This window comes from Haliaeetus leucocephalus, unplaced genomic scaffold (genome assembly GCF_000737465.1).
Source record: "Haliaeetus leucocephalus isolate CR32 unplaced genomic scaffold, Haliaeetus_leucocephalus-4.0 Scaffold1007, whole genome shotgun sequence".
NCBI classification, from domain to species: domain Eukaryota; kingdom Metazoa; phylum Chordata; class Aves; order Accipitriformes; family Accipitridae; genus Haliaeetus; species Haliaeetus leucocephalus.
Genome location: NW_010973443.1, coordinates 1,388,749 through 1,411,947, shown reverse-complemented (window position 1 = coordinate 1,411,947; position 23,199 = coordinate 1,388,749). Strand labels below are relative to the sequence as shown.

General features: G+C 37.0%; 1 protein-coding gene across 1 annotated transcript in view; it reads left to right on the top strand.

Moving 5' to 3' along the window:
- Positions 1-23,199, top strand: part of PTPRM (protein tyrosine phosphatase, receptor type, M) — a 340,322-nt gene that overhangs the window by 274,556 nt on the left and 42,567 nt on the right. The window contains exons 20-22 of the mRNA XM_010584832.1: positions 3,708-3,795; positions 10,498-10,574; positions 12,296-12,332. Coding sequence (XP_010583134.1) covers positions 3,708-3,795; positions 10,498-10,574; positions 12,296-12,332 — 202 coding nt within the window. The remainder of the gene's footprint in view (positions 1-3,707; positions 3,796-10,497; positions 10,575-12,295; positions 12,333-23,199) is intronic.

The window sequence follows — 23,199 nt, the reverse complement described above, 5'->3', positions numbered from 1 at the left end:
TTATATATGACCCTTCCAATATTTTCTGGTCTTATAAATTTTAAATGAGGAAAGGGAATAATTTAAAGAATGTGTATTTGCAATTATTATCTCCCCCTCTCATTTGAGATATTGCAGTTATTTTCTAGTCTGAGGGTCACAGTGAATTAGCCCTTGGCAAATATTTAATTTTTAATGGAAACCACTGCAGCACTGAGTTAAAGCAAGCAAAAGCTTCACATTCATCCTAAGATGATCCTGCTGCTGCATCACTGACCAGTTGTCATGTTGCATATGCAGTTCCGTATAATTTAGTTTTTTTCAGGAACTGTTTTATCCTGACTATTGAAATATTTTCTAATAACAGAATGACAGTTGACATTGCATATTGTAACAACAGCTGGCTTGAAAAGTGTTTCATTTTTCAAGTAGATCCTGGAGGCTGGGTAGGCAAGGTTTTGTGTGATTTGAGTTACAGAAATACTTATTTTAAATTATTTGAGAAATGTCCTACACTCATTTTCAGTTCTCCATTGCCCTTGCCAGACATTTGGTGGAATGAAGCTGTTTGGGGGCATATTTCTTCCTAATAGTCCACATTTTTAAAAAACTTTTAAGGATGAATTAGAATGAATAACCACTAAAATAATGTGTGGGCTGCTGTGCAGCAGTCTCCCTGGAGAGTGATATGTCAGGAAAAACATTTTAAAAAATTCTGTAATGAAACATATATTTCTCACAAGTAAGGGAAGATCTTGACAGATCATCTGTTATGAGGTATCTGCTCTGTTCTTTACTTGTGGGACAAATGGGATTTCTCCTTATAATTCATTGTGGATTATCATTCTGTTGCAGTTTGTGTAATGGCAGCACATGGGGAATTCAGGAAGTGACACTCCAGCTGTCTTTTACAATAACTGCTTCTTTTTATGCTTTTGCACCGTAATACCTCTTCCTTCAAATTATCTTTTCTGTACACTTATTACTGAAATACCTGTGTGTATCCCAAAATGAATTAAAAAGAAAAATGGATCCACATAAATTAAGTCTATTTTCCGTACGTGATAGGTTTTATTTCATTCATTAATTTATTGTTAAAAACCCAAAGAAAAACATATATCTGGAGTTCTTTTTCTATAATACATTTTTAATACAGAAAGTGAAGTCAATATGCAGCAGCTGGAAACGTAAATCTGTCTCCTGTTTTTCATTATTGTGTGTGGTTTGATATATATGTATGATAAAGAATAAAATGAACTATGTTGCAGACATATTATTAGGAAATATTTTATCTGTAAGGCTCATTAAGTTTATCATTGTTTTCAGAAGTTCCAAACAGGTGGGAGAAATTGAACCCGTACATTAGCAGGGCAGAAGCAGACAAGCTGCCCAAACCAGTACATTGCCTATTGTATATCTTCCCTGAATTCAATGCAGTGAAAATCTTTCCAGCTGTCTCCAGAGATTTACTTTAATCGATTGGTTTAAAGCAATTTTGTAAAAGTTCATTAGTGGGACAGGGAGAAGCAAGAAGTCCCTAGCAGTATATTTGGGTCCTCCATATTTCAAGGTGTAGGCTTGGAAGCTGTATCAGCAGGACTCTTTCTCTGTAACAGCATATGTAATGTTTAATGAATTAAACCCAAAACCACTTGCTGGGTAATGTCTTATGGATCAATTCTGTACTAGTCTGTAGCAGAAGGACTGTAAGAAAACTAGAATTCTCTGTAGTCTATCTAGCTGCCTGAAACGCAAAATCCTGAGGAAGATACCAGGTCAAGTTTTAAGTCAGATGAATGATTAGTTTGTTCTGCCTTTGGAGCTTTGTTGCTGAACATTTCCATCCCTATTTTGCCTTTAACTATGTTTAATTGTTCACCATCCAGTGTTGTCTGAGAGTAAGTGTGAACTCTGCAAGAAATTGAGACATAGGTCTTTGCCCGTGGAGAGCAATTACTTATGCCATTCAGTCTGGCTTATTACAAAAGTATTTTCCATCCAGCCTGAGTTGAGAGTGCTCTGAAGTGGGAGGGCTTGCTTGCTTTAGCTGCCGTTGGCAGATATATAATCAGGTAATGATTGGCGCCTTTTTGGTAAACAGCCACAAAGCTGTAAATCATTTTAGGATTTACAGGGCTCCACTTCTCTATCCTGACAGCAATCTGTATTTCTCAGAGCCGTACCCAATGATGGTATGCTGTGATTAAGGAGAAACTTATTTATATTAGTGGGTTTTAGTCATTTTACAATCAATTTACAAACCTTTAAAATTTTTCTAAATGTGGAGAGATGAAGGACAAACAAATTGAAGCCTTTTGACAAGGCTTCTGTTTTTCTTAAGTTATTATGAACTTTTTAGAAATAATCCATGTATTCCCAGGAGTTTCCATATCATAAATTGGAAATCAGTACTGTAGTGAACTTATTAAAAGAAAACTCATTTTAGACAGTGAATGCCCCTGTGTTCCATTGACTTCAGTAAGAGATCAAGGGTTTATTTTGATTTTTATGCTCTTTACTAATGGAAATCATTGGGATTCAATAATGCATTTCAAGTGTGAGGGCAAAGGACATTAATTGTAGTCCATTTAATGGGCATTATCTATTTTAAACCACTCAGAATGTGTTGAGGTCTTCCAAGACGTACAAACTTCCTGAAGTTTTCCCTATTGAATTTAGGACTTTTAGCCATTTTTTGGCTTCTGTTACCAGGAAAATAAATCATGTACATTCATGTCCCTCTTGAATCAGAAGATTTAATCTACTGCTCATTGTAGTAAAAAGATCAAAACATGAGTTAAGACCAGCCATTGTCCTGATAGAAGTCCACTGCTTTGTTTGGCAACTAAATATTTTTAACACTAGATTAATATTTCAATGCAAAATGATAAAATGCATCTACATTAGATGACTTAGAGATACAGTGTGTAAATTAAGAAATTGTGGAAATGCTCTTTTAGACCACAGGATGCACAGGATAGGTAGGACATAACAACTTGCTTGCAGCCCTTTTGACAGCTTGTGTGTTTTAGTAATGTAAAAATATATTTTTAGCACCTTCAACTTCCTTATTTACATTAGATTTATTAACTACAGCACAGAGGTTGGGTGAATATGAGATTATATCTTTCACAAAATCACATTATTTTTATTCTCTGACAAAATAATCATGTTGGTGGTATCATAAATTATGTTTAAAAAAAAAAGACACATACATGCTAATTGAATCTAAATTTTTTAAAAATGTCTATATATGTACAGATCCATGAGGTAATCTGCCAAGAAGTAACTGAAATTTGTGGATATGTCAAAAATAAAACATGTTAGTACAGTGTGTAGTTCTGCACTCAAATACTGGAGCAACTCCAACATTGAAGCTCCTTCAGCTTTGTGTGTGTATGAGAATTAGGTGGAGAATCTGGATAGCACAAATGAAGGACTCTTAGTGTTGCAAGCATGCAACTTTGGAAAGGTTTAATAGCATTTCACGTGCAAGTAATTGTTCTTGCTATTACACAGATAATCTCATGTCAAATTTTAGATAACATCTGGAGCTATGCATAAGTACCATTTAAACAGGAGACTCATATTTTTGCTCAATAAAAGAATCAGTTAAATGACACTTTAACAGCCATACCTGCAAGTACTGTTTACCTTTCTCCTTGGTTTATCTGTAAGGTAACTGTTGCTGCATGCTTTTCTTAATGTCACTTTCTTTCCTTCTTTAGAGTTTCTTTGAAGGACAGTCTGCACCATGGGATTCCGCTAAGAAAGATGAGAACAGAATGAAAAATAGATATGGGAATATCATTGCATGTAAGTGTTGACAACATAATTGTCCACTGTGTTAACTTCCCTTCAGAACTGGATAAGAATGACCATCAGCCCTGTGCTCACATCAGGCTTATATTCCTCTTCTCTAATGAGGAAGATAAAAGTGAGGGAAGATGTTACTTTTTTTTTTTTTTTGAGAAAACTGTCAGATTTAATGCATTTTCTCAACTAGCCCTCTGTATACCTTCAGTCCTGTAATCAATGTTTGGCTAATGGAGAATGACACCTTTAACCAGTACTCAGCTCTAACAGCTCCCAGACTGCTTGTGGCAGCTTAGTGAGAGAGTACCCATGGTTGTATTGGTACCTTGATATTGGGTTCTGTATATTGTAGGAGTGGACAATACTGCTGCTTAAGTATTCCTTAATAACAGTGACAGCTATCCTGACTTACCCTCTTAATGCTAGATGGACTCTAAGGAAAAAACCAGAATCTGTATGTTTTACTTAAAAATGCCAAGCTTGATAATAGATGTACTAATAATCAAATAACTTGAGGAGGTGATAGCATGCTTTGGTGAATGACCCCTATATCTGGCATTGTGAGATTGCAAAACGTGGCAAGAGATGCTGCATATGAACATGGGGGCAGAAAATATAACAAGTTTGGTAAAACTATATTATTGTTTACACACTGGTATTGTTGCACTTAAAGGGTAAGTTCCCATTGTGTATGTAGATGATCCCTTCCCTGATTGTTCCTTCAGAATCTAAGTTTAAGATATGAAGCATGTGTGTTTCTACCAGCTAGCCAGAAAACCATGAAACAGGTATAAGCAGAGAAAAAAGCAGTGGTCACAGCATGTCAGAAGTTTTGTAAGCATGAAAATGAATTATGGCCTTTAGGGAGAGATCATTTAATGATACTGCTGGAATTTAGAATTCATGTATAACCCTAGGTACATGGGACAGCATGGAAGAATAAACAGTACTGATTGTCTGAGCATTTGGAGGACCTATGGAAGGAGTATGTAGTGCGTATTTACACTGCCTAACTTCAGCACCTAATCTAGGTGCTTGTCCAGGCACAGATCTAGCTAAGTTTCCTCATCAGCGAATCACATGGACTTGACAGAGAGAAGGACAGCTCTTCTAGAGAAATTATTCAGAAGTAGAGCCCATTTGAATGCTTCTGAATCACCACCTCAGGAGGTCTTCTCTGCAGTGCTTGCATAACAAGTCTAGAGAGACCAGGTCCTAACTTAGTAACCTACAGTAGGTGATGTGAATAGGCCCTTATATCACTGTGGCCCAGCTGGGCTGAGACAGTCTACAAAGAGAAAACAGCTCTGTAACTTGCTGCAGAAGGAGAACCCACAGGAAATGCTTGCGAAGGCAGAGGCAAGGTAAGCAAGAGATGCTATCTGCCACATCATTCTGAATGGACATGATAGTATTGCTGCGTATTTTGGATGTATACTGTGCTACTTACTGAAAAAGGAAATTGAATCTTCTAGGGAAATGTGAATATCATGATGGGCTGGAGCATATGCAAAAGAAGATAAGTTAGCTAGATGTGGTTTTGCTTGTTTCCCTCCAAGCAATCTTTAAGGTGTAACAAACTTGTTATTTTGTGAGGATGTAGCAATACATTAGATGACTACTATCATTTAAGTAAAAATACTGAAGGCATAAATAAGAATACCAAAAAGCTACATGTTTGTCCTTCCTTTGTGAAATTTTGTTTCCAGTCCCAACGTATGACAATAGATATTCTCTTTTAGTCAGGTTTAGTGTTGTCAGTCCCCTCTTTAATGTCATGTTAGGCATCACCTTACACTTTGACACCCTTTGGTTGAAGAAAACAGAAGACTGCTAGTGCTATATGTCTGAGGTAATGAAGTGATGAGTAGCCAAGGGAAAACAAGTAAAAGATATTAGACACACAAATCAATGGCAATTACAAGTGATACTGAAGGCTTTCTGAGAGAGCAAATATAACTCAGATCATTTAGATGTCAATTTACTTTTAATGTCCTCAGTATTTAGCAAAGGGAAAGAGTTGGATGGAGTTGTTATCAATAACACTTCCTATTTATGTGTCTGTGAAAACACAGATAACAAGTTAAAATTAAAATCCATTAGAGTTAAAGGCAGTATCTTAAAAGAGAGGCTGAAACTGCCCACAGTTTGTCGTCTGCTAAATATATGTATGCAAATAGGGTAGTTAACTGTTTAATTATTTTGTGTGTTTTTCTGCTGGATAAATGATCGCTTGTCGCAGAGCCTGAGAGTACAATTTTAGTGGTCCACTTCTGAAAATTTGTCCCAGATAGTTGTATAAAGTCTTTGCTTTAGGTGAAAAGCATTTTACTAAATTGCCCTTTTATGCTGTGTTTAAAGACTTAAAATGTGATAGTTCAGATGCCACTGACTATAGGTACATGATTATAATGAAATGTATATTTTTTTCTGTAAAGCATTTAATGCAATTTTTTTCCATCCATTTATCCTCTTTTTTTAAATTTTCCCCAAGATACTACTGTTACATTATTGCTTGTAGTCATTATTGTTCTCTGAGGGAACTAAAAAAATAGCACCAAGCGGCCAGCATTGCAGGAGCTTGTCAAAATGGTGATATACTTTACATTACCCAAGTGATGTGTGTTTAATTGGCTACAAGCGTGCCCTATCCACTTGTCCTGGTTTCAGCTGAGATAGAGTTAATTTTCTTTCTAGTAGCTGGCATAGTGTTATGTTTTGGGTATGAGAAGTACGAGAAGAATGTTGATAACACACTGATGTTTTCAGTTGTTGCTAAGTAATGTCTATACTAAGTCAAGGATTTTTCAGCTTCTCATGCCCAGCCAGCAAAAAGGCTGGAGGGGCACAAGAAGTTGGAAGGGGACACAGCCAGGGCAGCTGACCCAAGCTGGCCAAAGGGGTATTCCAGACCATGTGACATCATGCCCAGTATATAAACCGGGGGGAGTTGGCCTCGGGGAGTTCGCTGATCGGGAACTACCTGGGCTTCAGTCAGTGGGTGGTGACCAGTTGCATTGTGCATCACTTGTTTTGTATATTCCAATCCTTTTATTATTACTGTCATTTTATTATTGTTATTATTATCTTCTGTTCTATTAAACTGTTCTTATCTTAATCCATGAGTTTTACCTTTTTCCTTCTGATTCTCTCCCCAGTCCCACTGGGTGGAGGGGAAGTGAGTGAGTGGCTGCGTTGGTGCTTAGTTGCTGGCTGGGGTTAAACCACAACACCACTGTATGAAAGTGGCTACAACTTGTGAGCCACTGTATCAACAAGCTGAATCATGATCACAGTCCAGTCACCCACAGAAAACATGCTCCTTCTTTACTGAACACAAAAAGCTTTGTGTTTTCTCATTAGGAACTAAAACCGGCATGAATCTGCTAAATTAATCTTTTTTTACCTAAGAAAAACTCTGTTTCTGCTGTAATTGTGTAGGGTTATGCATGGATTTTGGTAAAATCTATTGGTTTTTCCTCAGGAGATATCTTGAGGTAATTTTGGAATGGGAGGGCATTTGTGCTTATTTTTACCTAACTCAATACTGACTAAATGAGAATATCGATCACAGCTTTTAAAAGCAGCTAAAGATTTTAGATGAGACATTTATAAAAGGCTTGATTTGCAAAGAATCAGCAGGACACATCCCAAGAAAGGGTCATTGGCTAGGCATGCTAATCAACCAGCTACTCAAGGGGCTTGTTTGAGATCACAGTCTGCAGGCTGGCATATACATGTTGTAGGTGACATGAGGGGAGCAAGAATAAAATATTCATTATCTATTACCATTTTCTACAAAGAAAATAGATTCTAACATAACTAATTTTGAAAGCTTGAGTGATCAGTGTGAAGTTAAGTTTGATCTCCTGATAGAAGTGTATCAAAATAACAATGAGGTGGAGAAGAGAGTATTTAAAAGCTACAAAAATTGTCAAGAGCAGCTGAAGTATAGAGGAAAAAAATACCCTAAAAATCTAGACAGTTAACCTAGAGGCTATTTAAGAATCAGCATACATGTTGGAAGAATATATGGCTTGTGTACCTCTTGGGTTTAAATCTACTTGACGTAAGCACAGGCATAGACACAGTAACACTTCTTTTGTTGACTAAAGAATTTTTTCAGATTAAGAAGTGTTGCCATGCAGTAAGGAGTTAACTAGAGTCTTCAAAGCAATTAAAAAAGGGAGTCACTCCAGCTCCACTGCAAATAAATGGGTACTGAGCAGTCCATTACCTCCAGAATTCCCAGAAACTTAGCTGAGAATGCAGTACTAGAAAGAGTGCATGTGAGAAGAAAAAAGGGCAAAAAGACGATATGAAGGTATAGGTATGAAGTAACTTATTTAGTTTTGCCCAATCCAAAGCAAGAATCATTGCAAGGAAAGAATGGAGTAAATAAAGAAAATAACGAAATAACAGGAAAGGTAAAGAAAAGATACGACTGCATATTATTCAATTGTATAAATCAGTCTAAAAGAAATGACAGGACATTATATTTTTAAGATGTTCCTTAGTGGGAAATTTAAGCTTGTTTTGCCTAGTATGGAACTCATTGCTGTGCAAGTCATCAAAGGCGGGATTCGGTTGCCTAAACACAGACATGTAGTGCCATTTCAGGTGACCTAGGACATTTGTGCAGGACCAATAAATGTGACACAGTACACATGACAGACTTGTGTTATTCCATAGTGGCAGCTGAAGGCTAGGCAGTATATCCCGGGGTATATAAAGTGGCATGAGATGCTTGTGCTTAGACAACTGAATCCTGCCCTAAGTAATTCAAGAAATATAAAAGTGGAGATCTTTACTAGCCTGAGTTGTCCTGGTGATAATGCTTTTAAGGCAATGATGCAGGAAATCATGAAAATGTAGATGAAGGCATACCATGAGTCCAAGCAAGCTTGACTTCTGGAGTCTGCTGACTTCAGTGGAAGTTGGATCAGGTCCCGAAATTGTAAAAGCAGCAGCTGTGTCTGCACCTTAGAAAATTCCTAATGCAGTATGTTTCTTAAGTAAGATGGATTTTTAGAATTAAGGCCCTGTGAGCTAAACCTCTGTTCTGAAGAAACCGATAAATAGTTTAATTAAGCAGAGAATAGCACAACACTTGGATAAACATAGCTTGGTAGGGTCAGACCAGCATGGGTTATGTAATGGAGAGTCACATCTCTATAAATGTTTAGTCTTGGAAAAGTGAATAAAGAGGCTGAAAAGGCTGACCTGATGAACATAATTGATTTGAATGTTCCAACATGTTTGGAAAAACTCATTCTTGAAGGCTGTTGGGTGAAATAATCACAAGAAAATAGCAAAATAAGAGCTGTATGGAACCTAGAGCTGGAATTTTAATTAATTCTGATTTACTATATTTGGTTTAAAACTGTGCCCTTTCTCTCTCCCAAGGGAATCCCAGGGAAGCAAATGAGGCTCTGAGATCTCTAGTCCCTGAGACGTAAAAAGCATAAGTCCCTGAGCATAAAAGAGGGTGAAATAAAGAATTTGCCTCTTCCTTTCCTACTCAGGCATTTGAAAATCTCTTATTTTAAGAACCACTTGCCCTCTCCTTCCTCCCCCATAATGTGGGCCAATATTGTGCTACTTATGATGAAGTTGGGTTTTTAAGCCATTTCATGTTCTTTCATTCATATGTTATCTTTTAGGATTTTTAAAGCTGAAAAAATAGCTATTCAGAACATGGGTGGCAAGTTTCAGGTGCTCTAATGCTTATTTACATTTACAACAAAATAATGACAGTCATGAAGGTCTGTCATCAGCTGCAAGTAATGCTAGCTCAGCTAGCAGTCAGCATTCACAAACGATAATACACAGGTATCTAATTAGCAAGAGCAATTTGTAAACAAAGCAGCAATAAAGTGGCTATTTACCATCTCTCCATCCTTGAGATGATACCCTCAAATTGTTTTATCAACAACTTGTGCAGCATTCTGGAAAAGCCGTTGTGATTTGTTGCTTTTGAACCAAGAGAATCAAGAGGAGCATGCAAAATCTTAAAGAAGGAAAAGCCCTACCAGCATATAGAAATTCTTTTTTGGGGGGGGATCTAGCCTCTAGCAATTCTTAGTCACTGCTGTGGTATCATAAAGAAAATGAGGCAGCTGACAAGAAACGAATTCATGCCATGGTGTTTTGGATTGGAATTTGGAAAATAGAGTTGAGAGTGTTTGCACATTCCTGGACAGATATAGATGGCCACAGTAGAGCAAAATTCAGTGACAAAGCCATTATCTGACTGCTTGGGTTTTGTCATTATTTTGCTTTCTCCCTTACTGAAAACGTAGTGAGTTTCTTTCAGAAACTGTGAGGTGGCAGTATGTCTTGTAGAATGACTTCAGCTTATTTTGAGTACTGGCAGAAGCATTTCTAAATGTCTAAACCTTTGACAACTTAATATTATTTATTTTATTGACAGAAGGAGGGGAGGGTGTCAAGGCAAAAAATGTAATTGCAATGGATTTCATATTAGAAATATTTAAGGCAGACTGAAAATCAGAGGGAATTTGGAAAGCCTTATGAATGAAATGAGGATTAAATGTAGATACAATGTTTGCATGGACAGCAAAACAAGCATGAACTTGCAAATGCTGAGGGTTAGTTTGGTTTAAAAGTAGTATTTTGATTAAGTTGTTACTGAATGTATCTGTAATTGCTTTTTTTCTCTCTCCATTGTTCCCATTTCAGATGATCATTCTCGAGTGAGATTACAGCCCATTGAAGGAGAAACAAGTTCCGATTACATCAATGGAAATTATATTGATGTGCGTATACTGATGTAGTCAACAAACTTAACATTGTGTTCAGTCAAAGAGGAAGGTCTTACTATTCTCACATTATTCATAATTTGTAATAGATATCACAGCTAATAGCAGCTGCTAAACATTGTTGGAAAATACTATCTTTGGAAGCTAGGAATACACTAAAGGAAAAAAAAACCCTCAAAGGTTTTGTCAATAAGGAAATGAAAGGAGTCATTTCATCTAACTGCAACTAGACTGAAACCTTGCTAGCAGCACTGTATGGCTACTTTGCCTGCTGGTGCTTATATGGGCTAACAAAATGTTATTTTCACTTTCTGTCAACAGCTTGGCATCATTCCACATTTAAAAGAATGTTGTTTGCATATTAACGTGACAAAACTCTGTAATGCCTAATGCAGAGATTTGCAATCTCTTGTCATCTCTGCACTTTTAAGTCTCCTTCAAAGTATATTCTGCAGCTGTTAACCAGTACTTCTAATGCAAGCAAGACATTTCATTAAATATGTAGGCTGCTTAATTATTGAAGGTGGCTTCTTTGTTCATTCTGCATCATGTTAACTTAATGTTTTACATTAGAATAAATTCTTTAAGAGACAAGGTGGGTTTGGTTGAAAGAATGAACTCGAAAGTAGAATTGAAAATCATTAGAAAGTCAATACTATCTAAAGGCAGAAATCTATGGATAGCAAAGAATAATTTTATTGTTTACATGGTGTGCTAGTTGTTAGGCTAAGTAAAACAAGTGTTGTTTCATAGGAAACTGTGTCTGCTAAAGATTTCTTGTTCAGCAGTGGCATCTTTGAAAAATGGTGTCACAATTTGCAGTTCAAGTTTAATCACCAGTATGAAACAGGATCATAACAGATGTTTTTCTCAGAGTATGGAGGAACTAGAGCTATACAAAAAAAGTAGGTACTTCATTTGTAACAATCTGAAGTTGTAACTTTCTGAAGATATCTCCTCCTATCAAAGTTTATTAGCGTGTTCAAGAGCCATTAAGTTAAGCTCAGATTTCTGCTCAGTCCCTTGCTGTTTGAAAGAATAGCACAGTCACCAAGAGGTAAAGGCACATATGGAAATACATTTAGTTACACGTCTCACTAAACTCTGAAGGGAGTAATCTGTCATGAAAGGAAAGAGAGTGTTCACATTGGGGACCTAGATTTAAATTCACTTTCATGTTCTTCCTATTTAGATTTGAACAAGTGTATTCATACAAAACCATTTAGTCAAAGAATTTGCCCTCCTTTTTACTGTTCAGAAATAAAACATAAACAAATCACAGTGGACAGAATGAACATCCCCCCACCCTTCCCTAGGCTGAATGCAAATCTAGCATTCTTTACCTGTTAAAAAAGGGATAGGCTTTGCACTCAATAGCAATAGCTTGGAGGTATATCTCAGCCTCCATGAGCATCTCATGCCATTAGCTGCAAGTGCTAGAGAGGATTTCATGCTGTTCATTTTCAGCAGAGCCAACAAGGGACTGAAAGAACATATTACTTCTGTCCCCTGTTGTACAACACTTAAGTATCTTGCAGAAAACACATTTGCTTCTTTTTCCCCTTCTCCCTTGCCCTTTCCCCACTGGAAAGAACTTTTGCATCTAATACATTATCTGTATTGTTGTGATTTTTACTGAATACTACTCTAAATGAAGTTTCACTCATAACAACATAGTTGCAGTGCATATTGCTTATATTTTTTTCAATTTATTTTAGGGTTATCATAGACCAAATCACTACATTGCTACACAAGGTAAGTTTATCACCCTTTCTTTTGGTTATGTGAGGCTAAGAGGCTTTGGTACTTGGATTACAGTTTATGCTCTTTAATATGCATTCTTGCCATAGTCAATATCCAGGATGGAGTAGGCTCAATCACTTAGGTAGAAGCAAGCAAACTGAATTATTATCTAATTTTCAGGTATGTCAAGTAAGCAGTCCTCTACCTTCATGTTCAAATAGGTTTTGAGTAGAAAAGCAAAATACATGCTTTTTGGCAGACGTTACTCACCATGTTGTTACTAATGAAAAAAGAAATAAGTCATGGTACAAATATTCAATAAACTTTTCAGAGAGACAACAGTGTCATGAAAATGTATGTTCTCTTAATTGTTCAATGATAACTAGGCTTCAAGTCCTTAAAATACAAAACACTTCAGTTAGCAAGTTTTAGTAGAGGACCCAAAGACATATTGCACTTGCAGAGATCTAGAGAGGCAATTTTACAGGCCATTGTTTAAAAGCTTGCTTGTGAACGAGAACTTATTCCTTTGTCAACACATGAATTAATTTTCAATTTGTACTTGTCTTCAAAGACATAATTTGCCCATTCTGATGCAGCTCTTATTTATTTTTTGGTCAAGTTCAAAGCTGGAACAAGTGGGAAAGATGAGTCTTCTGTGACTGCTTAATCATAATATTGAACAATATGCCAGTCTCCTGCCTATGCTTGGATAGCATACATGTGAAAATTTGATTGCTCCTCCACTGCTTAGAGGGAACCTTCTCTGTAATAAGTATTCTTTGACAGAGCTTCCTGCCTTTGCCTGTGGATCTGAAGAAGTTGAGCTACACCCACGTACATTATTTCAACACATGCCCAACCTTTTAAGAGAGCCAGCTGGAGTACTGAGTATAATATACTCAAAATAATCTTACCGTGTGTTGGCTTTATTGCTCAGAGAAAATGTTGGCCATGTCAAATAAGAGCTCTTACTGTGAGTTCAGTTGTTCCCTAAGTAACCCAAAATGTGCAGCCTCCAGTCTCTACTTCTACCAGTGGGAGACTTCATATCTCTGCCTTTCTGTATTTCAGCTCTCAACAGTACCAAATGAGTGCTACTTTGTGTCAGGTGCCAGTGGGGCAGGATGCAGATCTTACTTCTAGAACTGCCTCACTACTGTCAATATTACACTTTTAGACCAGAATTAGAATTTGTAATCTTAGAATATGAGCCATTTAAATGTGCTGCTTCTTCCACTTCTGCTACCCACCCACCACATTCTTTAGTCCACAGTCTTTCTACAGATGAGCCAGACAGGAAAACTAGGACAAAAATGCAGCATTTGCTTAATTCCCTTTGGGATTTTACACCCTCCTCTTCTGAGAAGAAATAGATTGTTCCATTTAACCTTTAGCTAATGACACTGTTGGTTTTCACCTTTAATTGAATCCTAAAATAAAAAGATACAGTTGGCATTTTACTTGCAGTTTGTAATACAGTCGTTTTCATCAGGAGGTTCACCAGAAGATCTCCCTGACAGCTTTCTGATAGACATATAAGATCCCTATCTGAAGCAAGTTTCAATGCAGCTTTATCACTCATCATATTACTTGAATAGCAAATACCAAGCTTGAGGTTTTTGTACTTTCAGCTCTTAAAGCCAAGTGTGTTATAATGTATGAGTAATATACTGAAAGTCCATGTACCAGATCCACTAGGAAGTCCCAAAAGTTTCTTTGCCACACTTTTTTCCTGATATGGTGTCAAGAAGTACCTAGTCAAGAAGGAGAATAAGAGGAGTAGAAACAAGTCTTCTTCCAAGATGTAAAGGATATATGACTACTTCAGCTGTCATTCTTTGGGCCATGTCCCGTCAGTTTCTTCTGTGTAGGTGCAGCTAAGTGCACACAGGGATGCCTAACCCTTCCCATGGTGCAGTGAGTGAGAAACTGACTCTCTGAAGAATGTAAAATTCATTTTAAAATGGGCATATGATTTACAGCAAATTCAAAATAATCTGGCTGTGAGTTTTTTGGTGGATTACATCTTATCATCTCATTTTTTAAGGCCAGTTGGGAAGGAGATTTGTATCTCCTTTTTGGAGGAACGAAGAGCACTGATCCTAAGAGGTTTGTTTATGTATTCCCCCTGGCTCTCCCTGGCCTGATGAAGAATCACAACAAAGTTTCTTTTCCTTCCTCTGTCTCAGCTTTCCCATCTGCAGAATAGGGTTAAAAATACACATCTGATTTTTACAGTTTTCTGCAATGTCCTGATAGATGCAGCTGTGTAAGGACTAGTTAGTATTAATCTCCAGTATCTCAGCTTGCTGACAAGGCCTTTGCACAACAGTAACAGTTCCAGTAAGATGCAGTCTCTGTCTTTTGCAAAGGTAATAAGATGACTGGGAATAATCTCTAAAACTCGTTTAAGGCTCTATATTAACTATGAAAGGAAAGACTTTTGTTTCACATGTCAAACGGACTATACCTCTATATGTCTTCCTTACTAGTAAGCTTGTCATGAGCCACAGCCTGCAGTATAGCCAACGATGTTCATGCTCTGTTTTAGAATACACTTTCTTATGGATATGTATAAACACATCAGTGCAGCACGATAGTTAAGCTGCATATTTAATTCCCTTGACATCTACTTTACATCAGTCTTTAAATAACTTTTCCCATTCTCCTTTTTCTCCTCCACCGCAACTTTCACAGGTGCACATGCCTATTGTTCTTTGAAGGAAAATATCATTATGTGAGTCAGTTTTAGATCTCTGAGGAGTGAGAATGATTGATATTTAATTTTCCTGTGTTCTTCTTAAGCTGCATTCAACATATCGAGTGTTAATGAGCAAATAAAATTTTTTGAAGTGAGGAAGTGGCAAATTTAATCAGTTTGTAGTAGACTACCAATCTTCTTTTAACAGAGCTGGGAGCTGCATAATAACCTGTTTATTAAAGTGGTACTGTCTTCCATATTAACCAGAGTTTGACATACAGACTGGCATCTTTCCACCTTGGCATACATAGCATCCTGCTGCTAGTTCGATTTAGGAGGAGAAACATTTTTTAAAAGACTTACCTAATTGAGGCTTTCTCAACTAATAGTCAAAAAAGGTTTTAAGAGTAATACATTTAGAGTGCAATTTCAATTATAAAATTAACATCAATTTTCCTTTATGTGATAAGTATAATGTGAGTGGTAGACTGAATTTACAGCTAATAAAGACTTTTGGTGATCTGCTGTAACTGGCATCAACAGATAGGGTCCACACCTGAGTCACCATGATTAAAAAGAATCCCTTATCACAAGCTGGCATATTGGGTCATGCAGAACCAGCAAGCTGGTGCAATTTAAAACTCGCTATTTTGTTTTATATATCCCTTGTTCCCATGGATAGAATTCTTTTAAAAATTTTTATAGCAGAATATCAAGCTGTTGTATGATCTGTTCAATTTACTGGCAGCTGGGGGGGGGCGGTTCCAGGAGTTAGGTAATCAGTGAATTTTAACCAAGTCCTTTAGAGAGAGCATTAGGTTGAATATCTGTACGGTACTTATTCTCACACACACTGCTGGATGCTCTTACTGTTGGATGACTGTTGTTGATCTTGCATGTCTCACCCTGATTTCTAAGCAAGAAAAATTAATCTTTTCTGTATTGACTTGTTCTGTGTCCCCTGAAGTTCAGGTAGGTAACTGAGCTATGACTTAGCTTCTTTTAGAAAGTCTCTATCAACGGTTTTGTAATGCTTCCTCCACCACTGCACCAGCAACTGTAAACTACGAGTGACAAATGAACGTTAACATAGCTCTACAGCATCACTCATTGCCATTTCCACCAGGGCTGGTTTTCGAGAAGATCGATCATGTGTGAAACAGCAGACACTCACATGCAAGCTGCATGTCTTTATATATGAAGTACCTTCATTTGTGGATCTCAGACTTTTGAATACTCCTCACAGTTTGGATTGTTTCTGCTTGCTGCAGCATGCAGAGCAGCCGGATCTAAGATGTTTCATGGAAGTACTTCAGAGCATAGCTTAAGGACTGTAAAAAGTTAGTCTTGAAAGTAAAGCAGCTTTAGATATAATAGCCCAGTGTAGCCTTTAAACCTCTTTTTTGTCTGTATCCAATTGTAAAGCAGATGCTAAACTGTTTCACTTTGTGTATTGCTGATTATGGAGACATACATCAAGTCAAGTTTCAGTCAGGAGCAGTTTTTTAGGTATGAGTTGTAAACTTCTGAAAATAAATATTTACAAGGGAAATGTTTACAGTCGTCACTACAGCAGCATAAACTTGCCAGTGTAATAACCCCTTTCATATTCCTTCTCTTTTCTGCAAAATATGTGTCTTTCTTCCACATATGACTGTATATGTTGTGCGAACATTTTAATAAGGGTTTTCAGAAACAAAAATACATTTTCTTTCGAACTGAAAGTTCCCTTTCAGGCATCTGAAGCAGAAATGTTGCTTTGAATAATAATACTCTTGACTTCCTTGACATGTTTTTTGTTTTTATATTGCAAAAAGTTGTCAGAACTACAGCAATGTGGAAGCTCCACACTTCTCTTTACAAAGAAACTTTTGCTGCCATGTTTTTAGCCTCCAGGTGAAAATTAACATTCAAAATTACTTCAGGGAGAATTGAAAAACAACAAAGCAAGATAGTTTCAGAGAATTTTTCAGCTCTGTATATGCTATCATTTTTTCAGGATGTAGGGTAGTCAGGCTGATTTCCTTATATATATACAAAGTGATTGAATTCTATAGACATGTATTAATCTTGAAGATTCAACTGTGTTTGATGCTGTTCTTTACTTCTTAATCATCAAAACCTTAAAAAAGTGGTTGAAGCCATCTGTCTTCAGTGAAGTAGATAAACCCATTCTTAAGCACTACGTTGAATAGGCAAGGCTTTCTGAAACATGTCTTTCACCTGTTTTGCAATAGTGGTGACAAGTGGCAAAGTTACTTTTTTCCTACACCCAAATGCATACAGAAGTAATAGAACCTCTACATATGGAAGTGATATCTCCAGGTTATATTGTGAAGCCATATGACAAATTCACCAGAGCCCTCTTACTACCATTTCCCACCAAAGGCTGATGGTAACGATTACGACATTTGAGCATCTTTTAAAAGTTGGTACTTCTACTAGTGTTGAGGACAAAAAGAGACTTTGTGTAGTAAAAACTGGTTAACTATCAAGGTATACACTTTTTAACAGTTGCCACTTTATGGTACATGAGAATAGCAGAGTTTCTGCCTGCCTCTTTGTTTATAACAGGAGATGTTAGTGATAACTGTGTTAGAACAGTTATCTTTCACCATTTTCATGATTCCTATATTTTTCTGTCTCCGTCTTAATTAGCCGTGTGGTAGTTTTGCCTATACAGGGAATGAGACACCCCTGTTGCTTTCCATTCAGTGTAGAAGGCTGTAAATGCAGGGCTAGCATAGTTTTCTAATAGATACAAAGTTGGCCTAGGCTCTGTTGCAGTGTGTCACTTCTCTGAATCTTTGTGTGTAGACCAAGTGAAACAGGAGCATTGTTGGAAAACTGCTGATAGATCCATTACTAGGTAGAGCCACTTACATTCTTCTTCACATGTGTGACTGTGTTTTGCATAAAATACATGCCTGCCTTTCATAAACCTTTAGAAATTCTTTGAAAGTACAAAAAAGCTCTAGAAAGAATAGTGAATAATTACATAATATTTATTTGCTAATATAAATTCCCACATCCCATGCAGGCTGTTCTTTCACTTGCTTGTTAATGTGGCTTGTGAAACAACAGTTTAAGAAACTGATGATTTTTCTGTATTCCATTGTTAAAGCCACAGAGGAAGAAAAAGCAATCCTTCTAGCCTCTCCCTAGCAAAGACTGAGCAGCAGGAAATCAGACATAAAGATCTTCAGAGCACATACAGATCTCCGTCTCAAAGACAAGATATTGGTTTAATTTCTCTGTTGTGAAGTCAGTCTAGAATAGCTACAACAGACTTTTGCATATCAGAATTAAGAAGAGAAATGAGAGACTACAGCAATTAAAGAGACAGAGGTGAATCAGGCAAAAGGAAATGTTCCAAGGTTGTATTGTGGACAATAGAAGATTGTGTCAAAAGTAATATTTTTGTCCTCTTTTAAAAAAATGTGACTATGAAATATGTCCTGCAAACAAGGAAGTTATGATCTTCCTGAAATTCAAGAGCTGAGCAAACTGTCCTTATGAACCAAACATGCATTCAGAAAAGAACATTATGGAGGTCACCATGTATTAGTGTATTTGCTGCTCAGACTCCTAATTACCTAGATTATGCACTAGAACCTGTTTTTTGTCCAAGGAACAGGTACACAACATCAGCCGTTCAGATGTACCTCACACATGTGTATTTTGGGGGGATGCGAATTACGAAAAGCTGATGTTTGATGATAGGTTTTCCATCTTTGGTAAAGAATCATCCATAAATTAGACTTGATGGGGAAGATATCTGGCACTCTTGATGGAGTACTGTTAACATGCCTGTCAATCAGTGAAGTCTAATGCTAAAGTAGAAGAAGGAGCAGAGAAATGCAGTTTGTCAGGAAAATCACGTAGTCGAAGCATCTCTTTTTTCTGTGAAGTTTATTTTCCAGCCACTCTTCAGCAGCCTGGAGGAAGCTTGGCAGCAGGTGTAAGAAGGCTTTTCGTCTTCTCATTTGCTGAAAAAAAAAAGAGCGTAGCAAATTTACAAACAATGTATTTCAGAAACAAATAAGAACGTATCAAGTAACAAATAAGGCAGCTTTTTTTTGCCTTGTCGCCATATCTGAATCTTTGAAACCTGTCATCTTTTCTCTTCTCTATATCCTTTGGTGGCAACTGAAATCTCTATATTGGTATGGCCACCAGTGCACATGACAGTCTGGGTAATTTTGAAGCACTGCCTTTGGAAAAAAAAAAATACAGGCTTATTGGATTAATTTCTTTCCCTATCCATCTGTATTATTCCGTGCAGTTGCATATTCAGATGTAGACTTTATGGAGATTCCTTCTGCTGCTGCTAAATCTCATTCTGTTGCAAGCATGCTCATGTTACTGTGTCTGTACTAAGCACAAATACACTCTGCATGTTAAAATGGCTTTCCTTGTTTACAGTGTACATCAGATACTGCAGTCTCCCATAAAAGATAATAAAAAAAGAGAATTAAAAGTTTAGTGTTGCCCTTTCCTACTTGAAATGGTGAAAATAACCAACGTGCTCCCAAAAATAACTATAAATAATAGTGCTGAAAAAATCTGTTGTCATGCATATTTAATTTTTACCATAATTATCAGAAGTTAAAAGGAAAAACATCCAATACACATTTATTTGTTAATGACCTTCACATGTATCTTGATCTGAATAATATTTGTTTGATTCTGACTATTTCTATGACTGAGGAAGAAATGAATTCACCGAAGTTCTTCAGCCTTAAATAGAAAAACATACTGTGAGTGGTATATCTCACTCATGAGATACCCATCGGGATAATAAATTATGACAAATTTGTTTTTTCTAGCACTTTTACTTATGCTTTAATGTAGACTAAATTATCTTGTTTGTTCATCTGGGTAAAGTGTTCATGTTAATGCACTTAAACTCCCAGCACGAGTTTAAAAAAATAGAGCATCTGAATATCTTACTCACAAGCGTGAGCAAGATTCCTTCACAATAAGGTCCTTGGGGAAAAATAAAAGAAACAAGTAGCCAAAATGAACTCATATTTTTGAGCTAGAGAGTAGTGATGATTTTATTACATCCTGATGCTTATTATTGACTCAACATGAAACTAGAATGTAGAAATGGGAAAGACTAATTAGGTTCTTTTGTCCATTCCCTAAGGATCCTTCTACTGAAGGGGATAAAATTATCTTAAACTTCTCATCCATCATCAAAATTGATTCTGCGTTACAAGTTGATATGAAGAACCTAGTCCAACAAGTCAATTACCTAAGACTTTTGAGTTGGAAATGTTACAGGCAGCATGGTTTTTACAAAATAAATTCCATATTTGTTAGTCTTCCCAAGCTCAGATGGGCTATTTAGAATGAGTGATTAATAGGTATTCATATTTCCATGATGCAAATCACCCTTATTTAGAATAATGCACAAATTAGAAACTAAAACAGCTTTCTTACTGGAAAACATTGATTCAGCTAAACTGAAACTTTGTTGGACTGCTTTCACAAAGACAGTTCAGGTTCAAACCATGGGCTCAAGGCTCCTGGAATAAGCCTTCAGTCAGAGCTGTGACCTCAGATGGAGAGCCAATAGCTCATGTTGCTATTTGATCTGAATCAATTTGGACCAGTATTTCAGTTTCCCAGATGAGTCACCTATCATTCTCCCAACATGCTTGACTGTAATTAAACAATTAAATGTCTGTAGGGCACAGAGAGAAAGAGAGTCCATGTGTGAGTGAGACCAACTCTGTTTCTCTGTAGCCAGGACACTGCACTGGAAAATGCATCAAAGCCTCTAGTTAGAGTTATAGTTATTCAAACTATTCCTGTTTCATAGGAGAAAAAAATGAAACATACTCCCTGCAAGCCATTGCCTCGCAGTGCTCTCTTAAAAGCTGTGCGAGGTAAAGATTGAAGACTCTGGCCTTATTCAGGTATCCCACATAACCCTCACTAGGGGATCCCTAACCCCAGGGAGTGCTACATGTAATGCAAAATTTGGAAGATACTGGATTTATCCAGTCTGAGAAAATGTTCATGAGAGGAACAGAAAATTTAACATCCCCACTGTGTGGCAAACAAATTATATGAAAGGAAGAGTTCTTCAATTATACTGGATGAACTACATTAAACTACAACTACATTGTTTTGCTGGTTTTTTTAATTTCCTGCAGTTAAGAAAAAGCAGCTTTCTTTAATGGCGTAATGGTACATACGTGGCCAGTAGTACTATGTACACAACTTTTATTGCATTCAGCTTTGCCTAATCTCAGGCTAAGTGGATAAATCTGGACCATTTCTGTTGTTGCCAGTTCCTCTGTTCCCAGTCTGCAGTACTTCTGTGAGTAGTCAAAAGGTGTTATGGGAATGTGCTATTTATTTTTTGGGAAATCATATGATGTTTTCATTTTATTTTGTTGATACAGAACAAACTGAGCTAGTATTGGAAATTTAGCCGTGGAGAAATGTCAATCAATAAGTGTGTAACACTTTATTAGATGGAAAGTTAGCTGGCAGCATTAGCTGTAGTGTTATAAAAATTTCTTAAATAGCACCTGCCAAGAGTGCAGAAATAAAGTCTGGTCTCAGACTTAAAAACATGTTTAAGTGCAGCAATGACTTTTTTCTGAACATGGTGGAAATAATAATGTGGAGCAGGGACAGGTAAGATTATTCAGAAATGGCTAGGAAGCTGGCATATTGTGGCTGCTATATATTATATCAAGCCTGGTCAGTTCATTCAAACCCTACCTTGCTTCCTGTTGTCTCTCAAGGTATGTTTGGATTGTGACTGTAAGGATCATGAACACCTTTTGTGTATTCATGGGCATTTAATATGTAATGCAGTTCCCGCTATAGCAGAGTTCCAGGCCTGGACTGGGATTTCTAGATGATACCACGATGCAGACAAAATAAGGCATAGAGATGTGTGCTGTTCCAGCCTAGTTAGATCTGTATCAATAAAGAAAAGAAAATGCCATATGATATTCCAGAGAATAAATATCACATCCTCATAAAACTTTCTGACTACCCACAGAATCACTGCAGAATAGGATCACAGGAAATGCCAGCAAGAGAAATGATCCAGCTCTAGCAAACAGTTGATGTGTATGTGTATATATATATACACACACTTATAAAATACGTATTTTCAAAATGATTATCTAGTTTTGTGAAATGAGCAATTTTAAAGAAAAAAAGTCTCTGGAATAATCAGTTTTGTAATTACTCAAAGGATATATTTTTTAAGCATCTCTATATTAAACTTGGAATTTAGAATGGAGGGGTTTCTTATTTTAGCTAGCTGGGAGACACTTGTGTATATTTCATAAAACAGTACGACTGTGGCTTATCACTACTGTATATTGTAAACAGCATGTTACAGGCCAAATGTTGTTATGTTCTTTTTACATTTGGAAAGAGATGAAGAATTTACAGGTCAAGCTCCTCCTTTCCTTCATCCTGTGAAAGGTCTAGTGCTGACTCCTCTAAATATAGGAGGAGGTGGTATACCAAGCCAGCCAAAGCACTGGTCAGTCTCATGGGAGCTATAGATAAAATTTCTACATGCACCTCAGTCACTTAGTAATCTAAGCCTCGTTGAAAGCTAATGGGACTTGAAAGCACTTTGAAAATTTCATTTTGTGAAAGCCAATTTTCACATACAGTAATGTACAGGCAGCAGGGCTTGCTGACTGGCTAGCTCAAAGCAGGTAGGATTTAGTTTGTGCTTGAAAATCAGCCAATTACTATTCACTGTGCTGTCCCTTGGCTGATAATGAGAGAAGGCTTTGTTTTTCCTGAGCAAAGGATACAGTAGAAAGCCTCTATGTTGCTAGTAGCTGCACTGGGCAGGATTTGTCCCGATAAAGCATTTCAGCTTGCTTTATAAGCAGCGTTTTCCTGAAATGTCAAGCTAACAAGATTCAGTCAGATCTGTTTCTTATTGACAATCCATCTAAGGTGAGGATATAATGAAAAACACATTTCAAATTCATAGCTCAGTCCTCAGTAACCCACTTGAGTATAGCTGAGGTGGCTTACTGTGGAATAGTGTTGCTGCATACTGTTTTCTTTTTTTTTGCATTTGTGGTGGGTTGACCCTGGCTGGACACCAGATGCCCACCAAAGCTGTTCTATCACTTCCCCCCCCCCCCCCCCCCCCCGGGCAGGGGGGAGAGA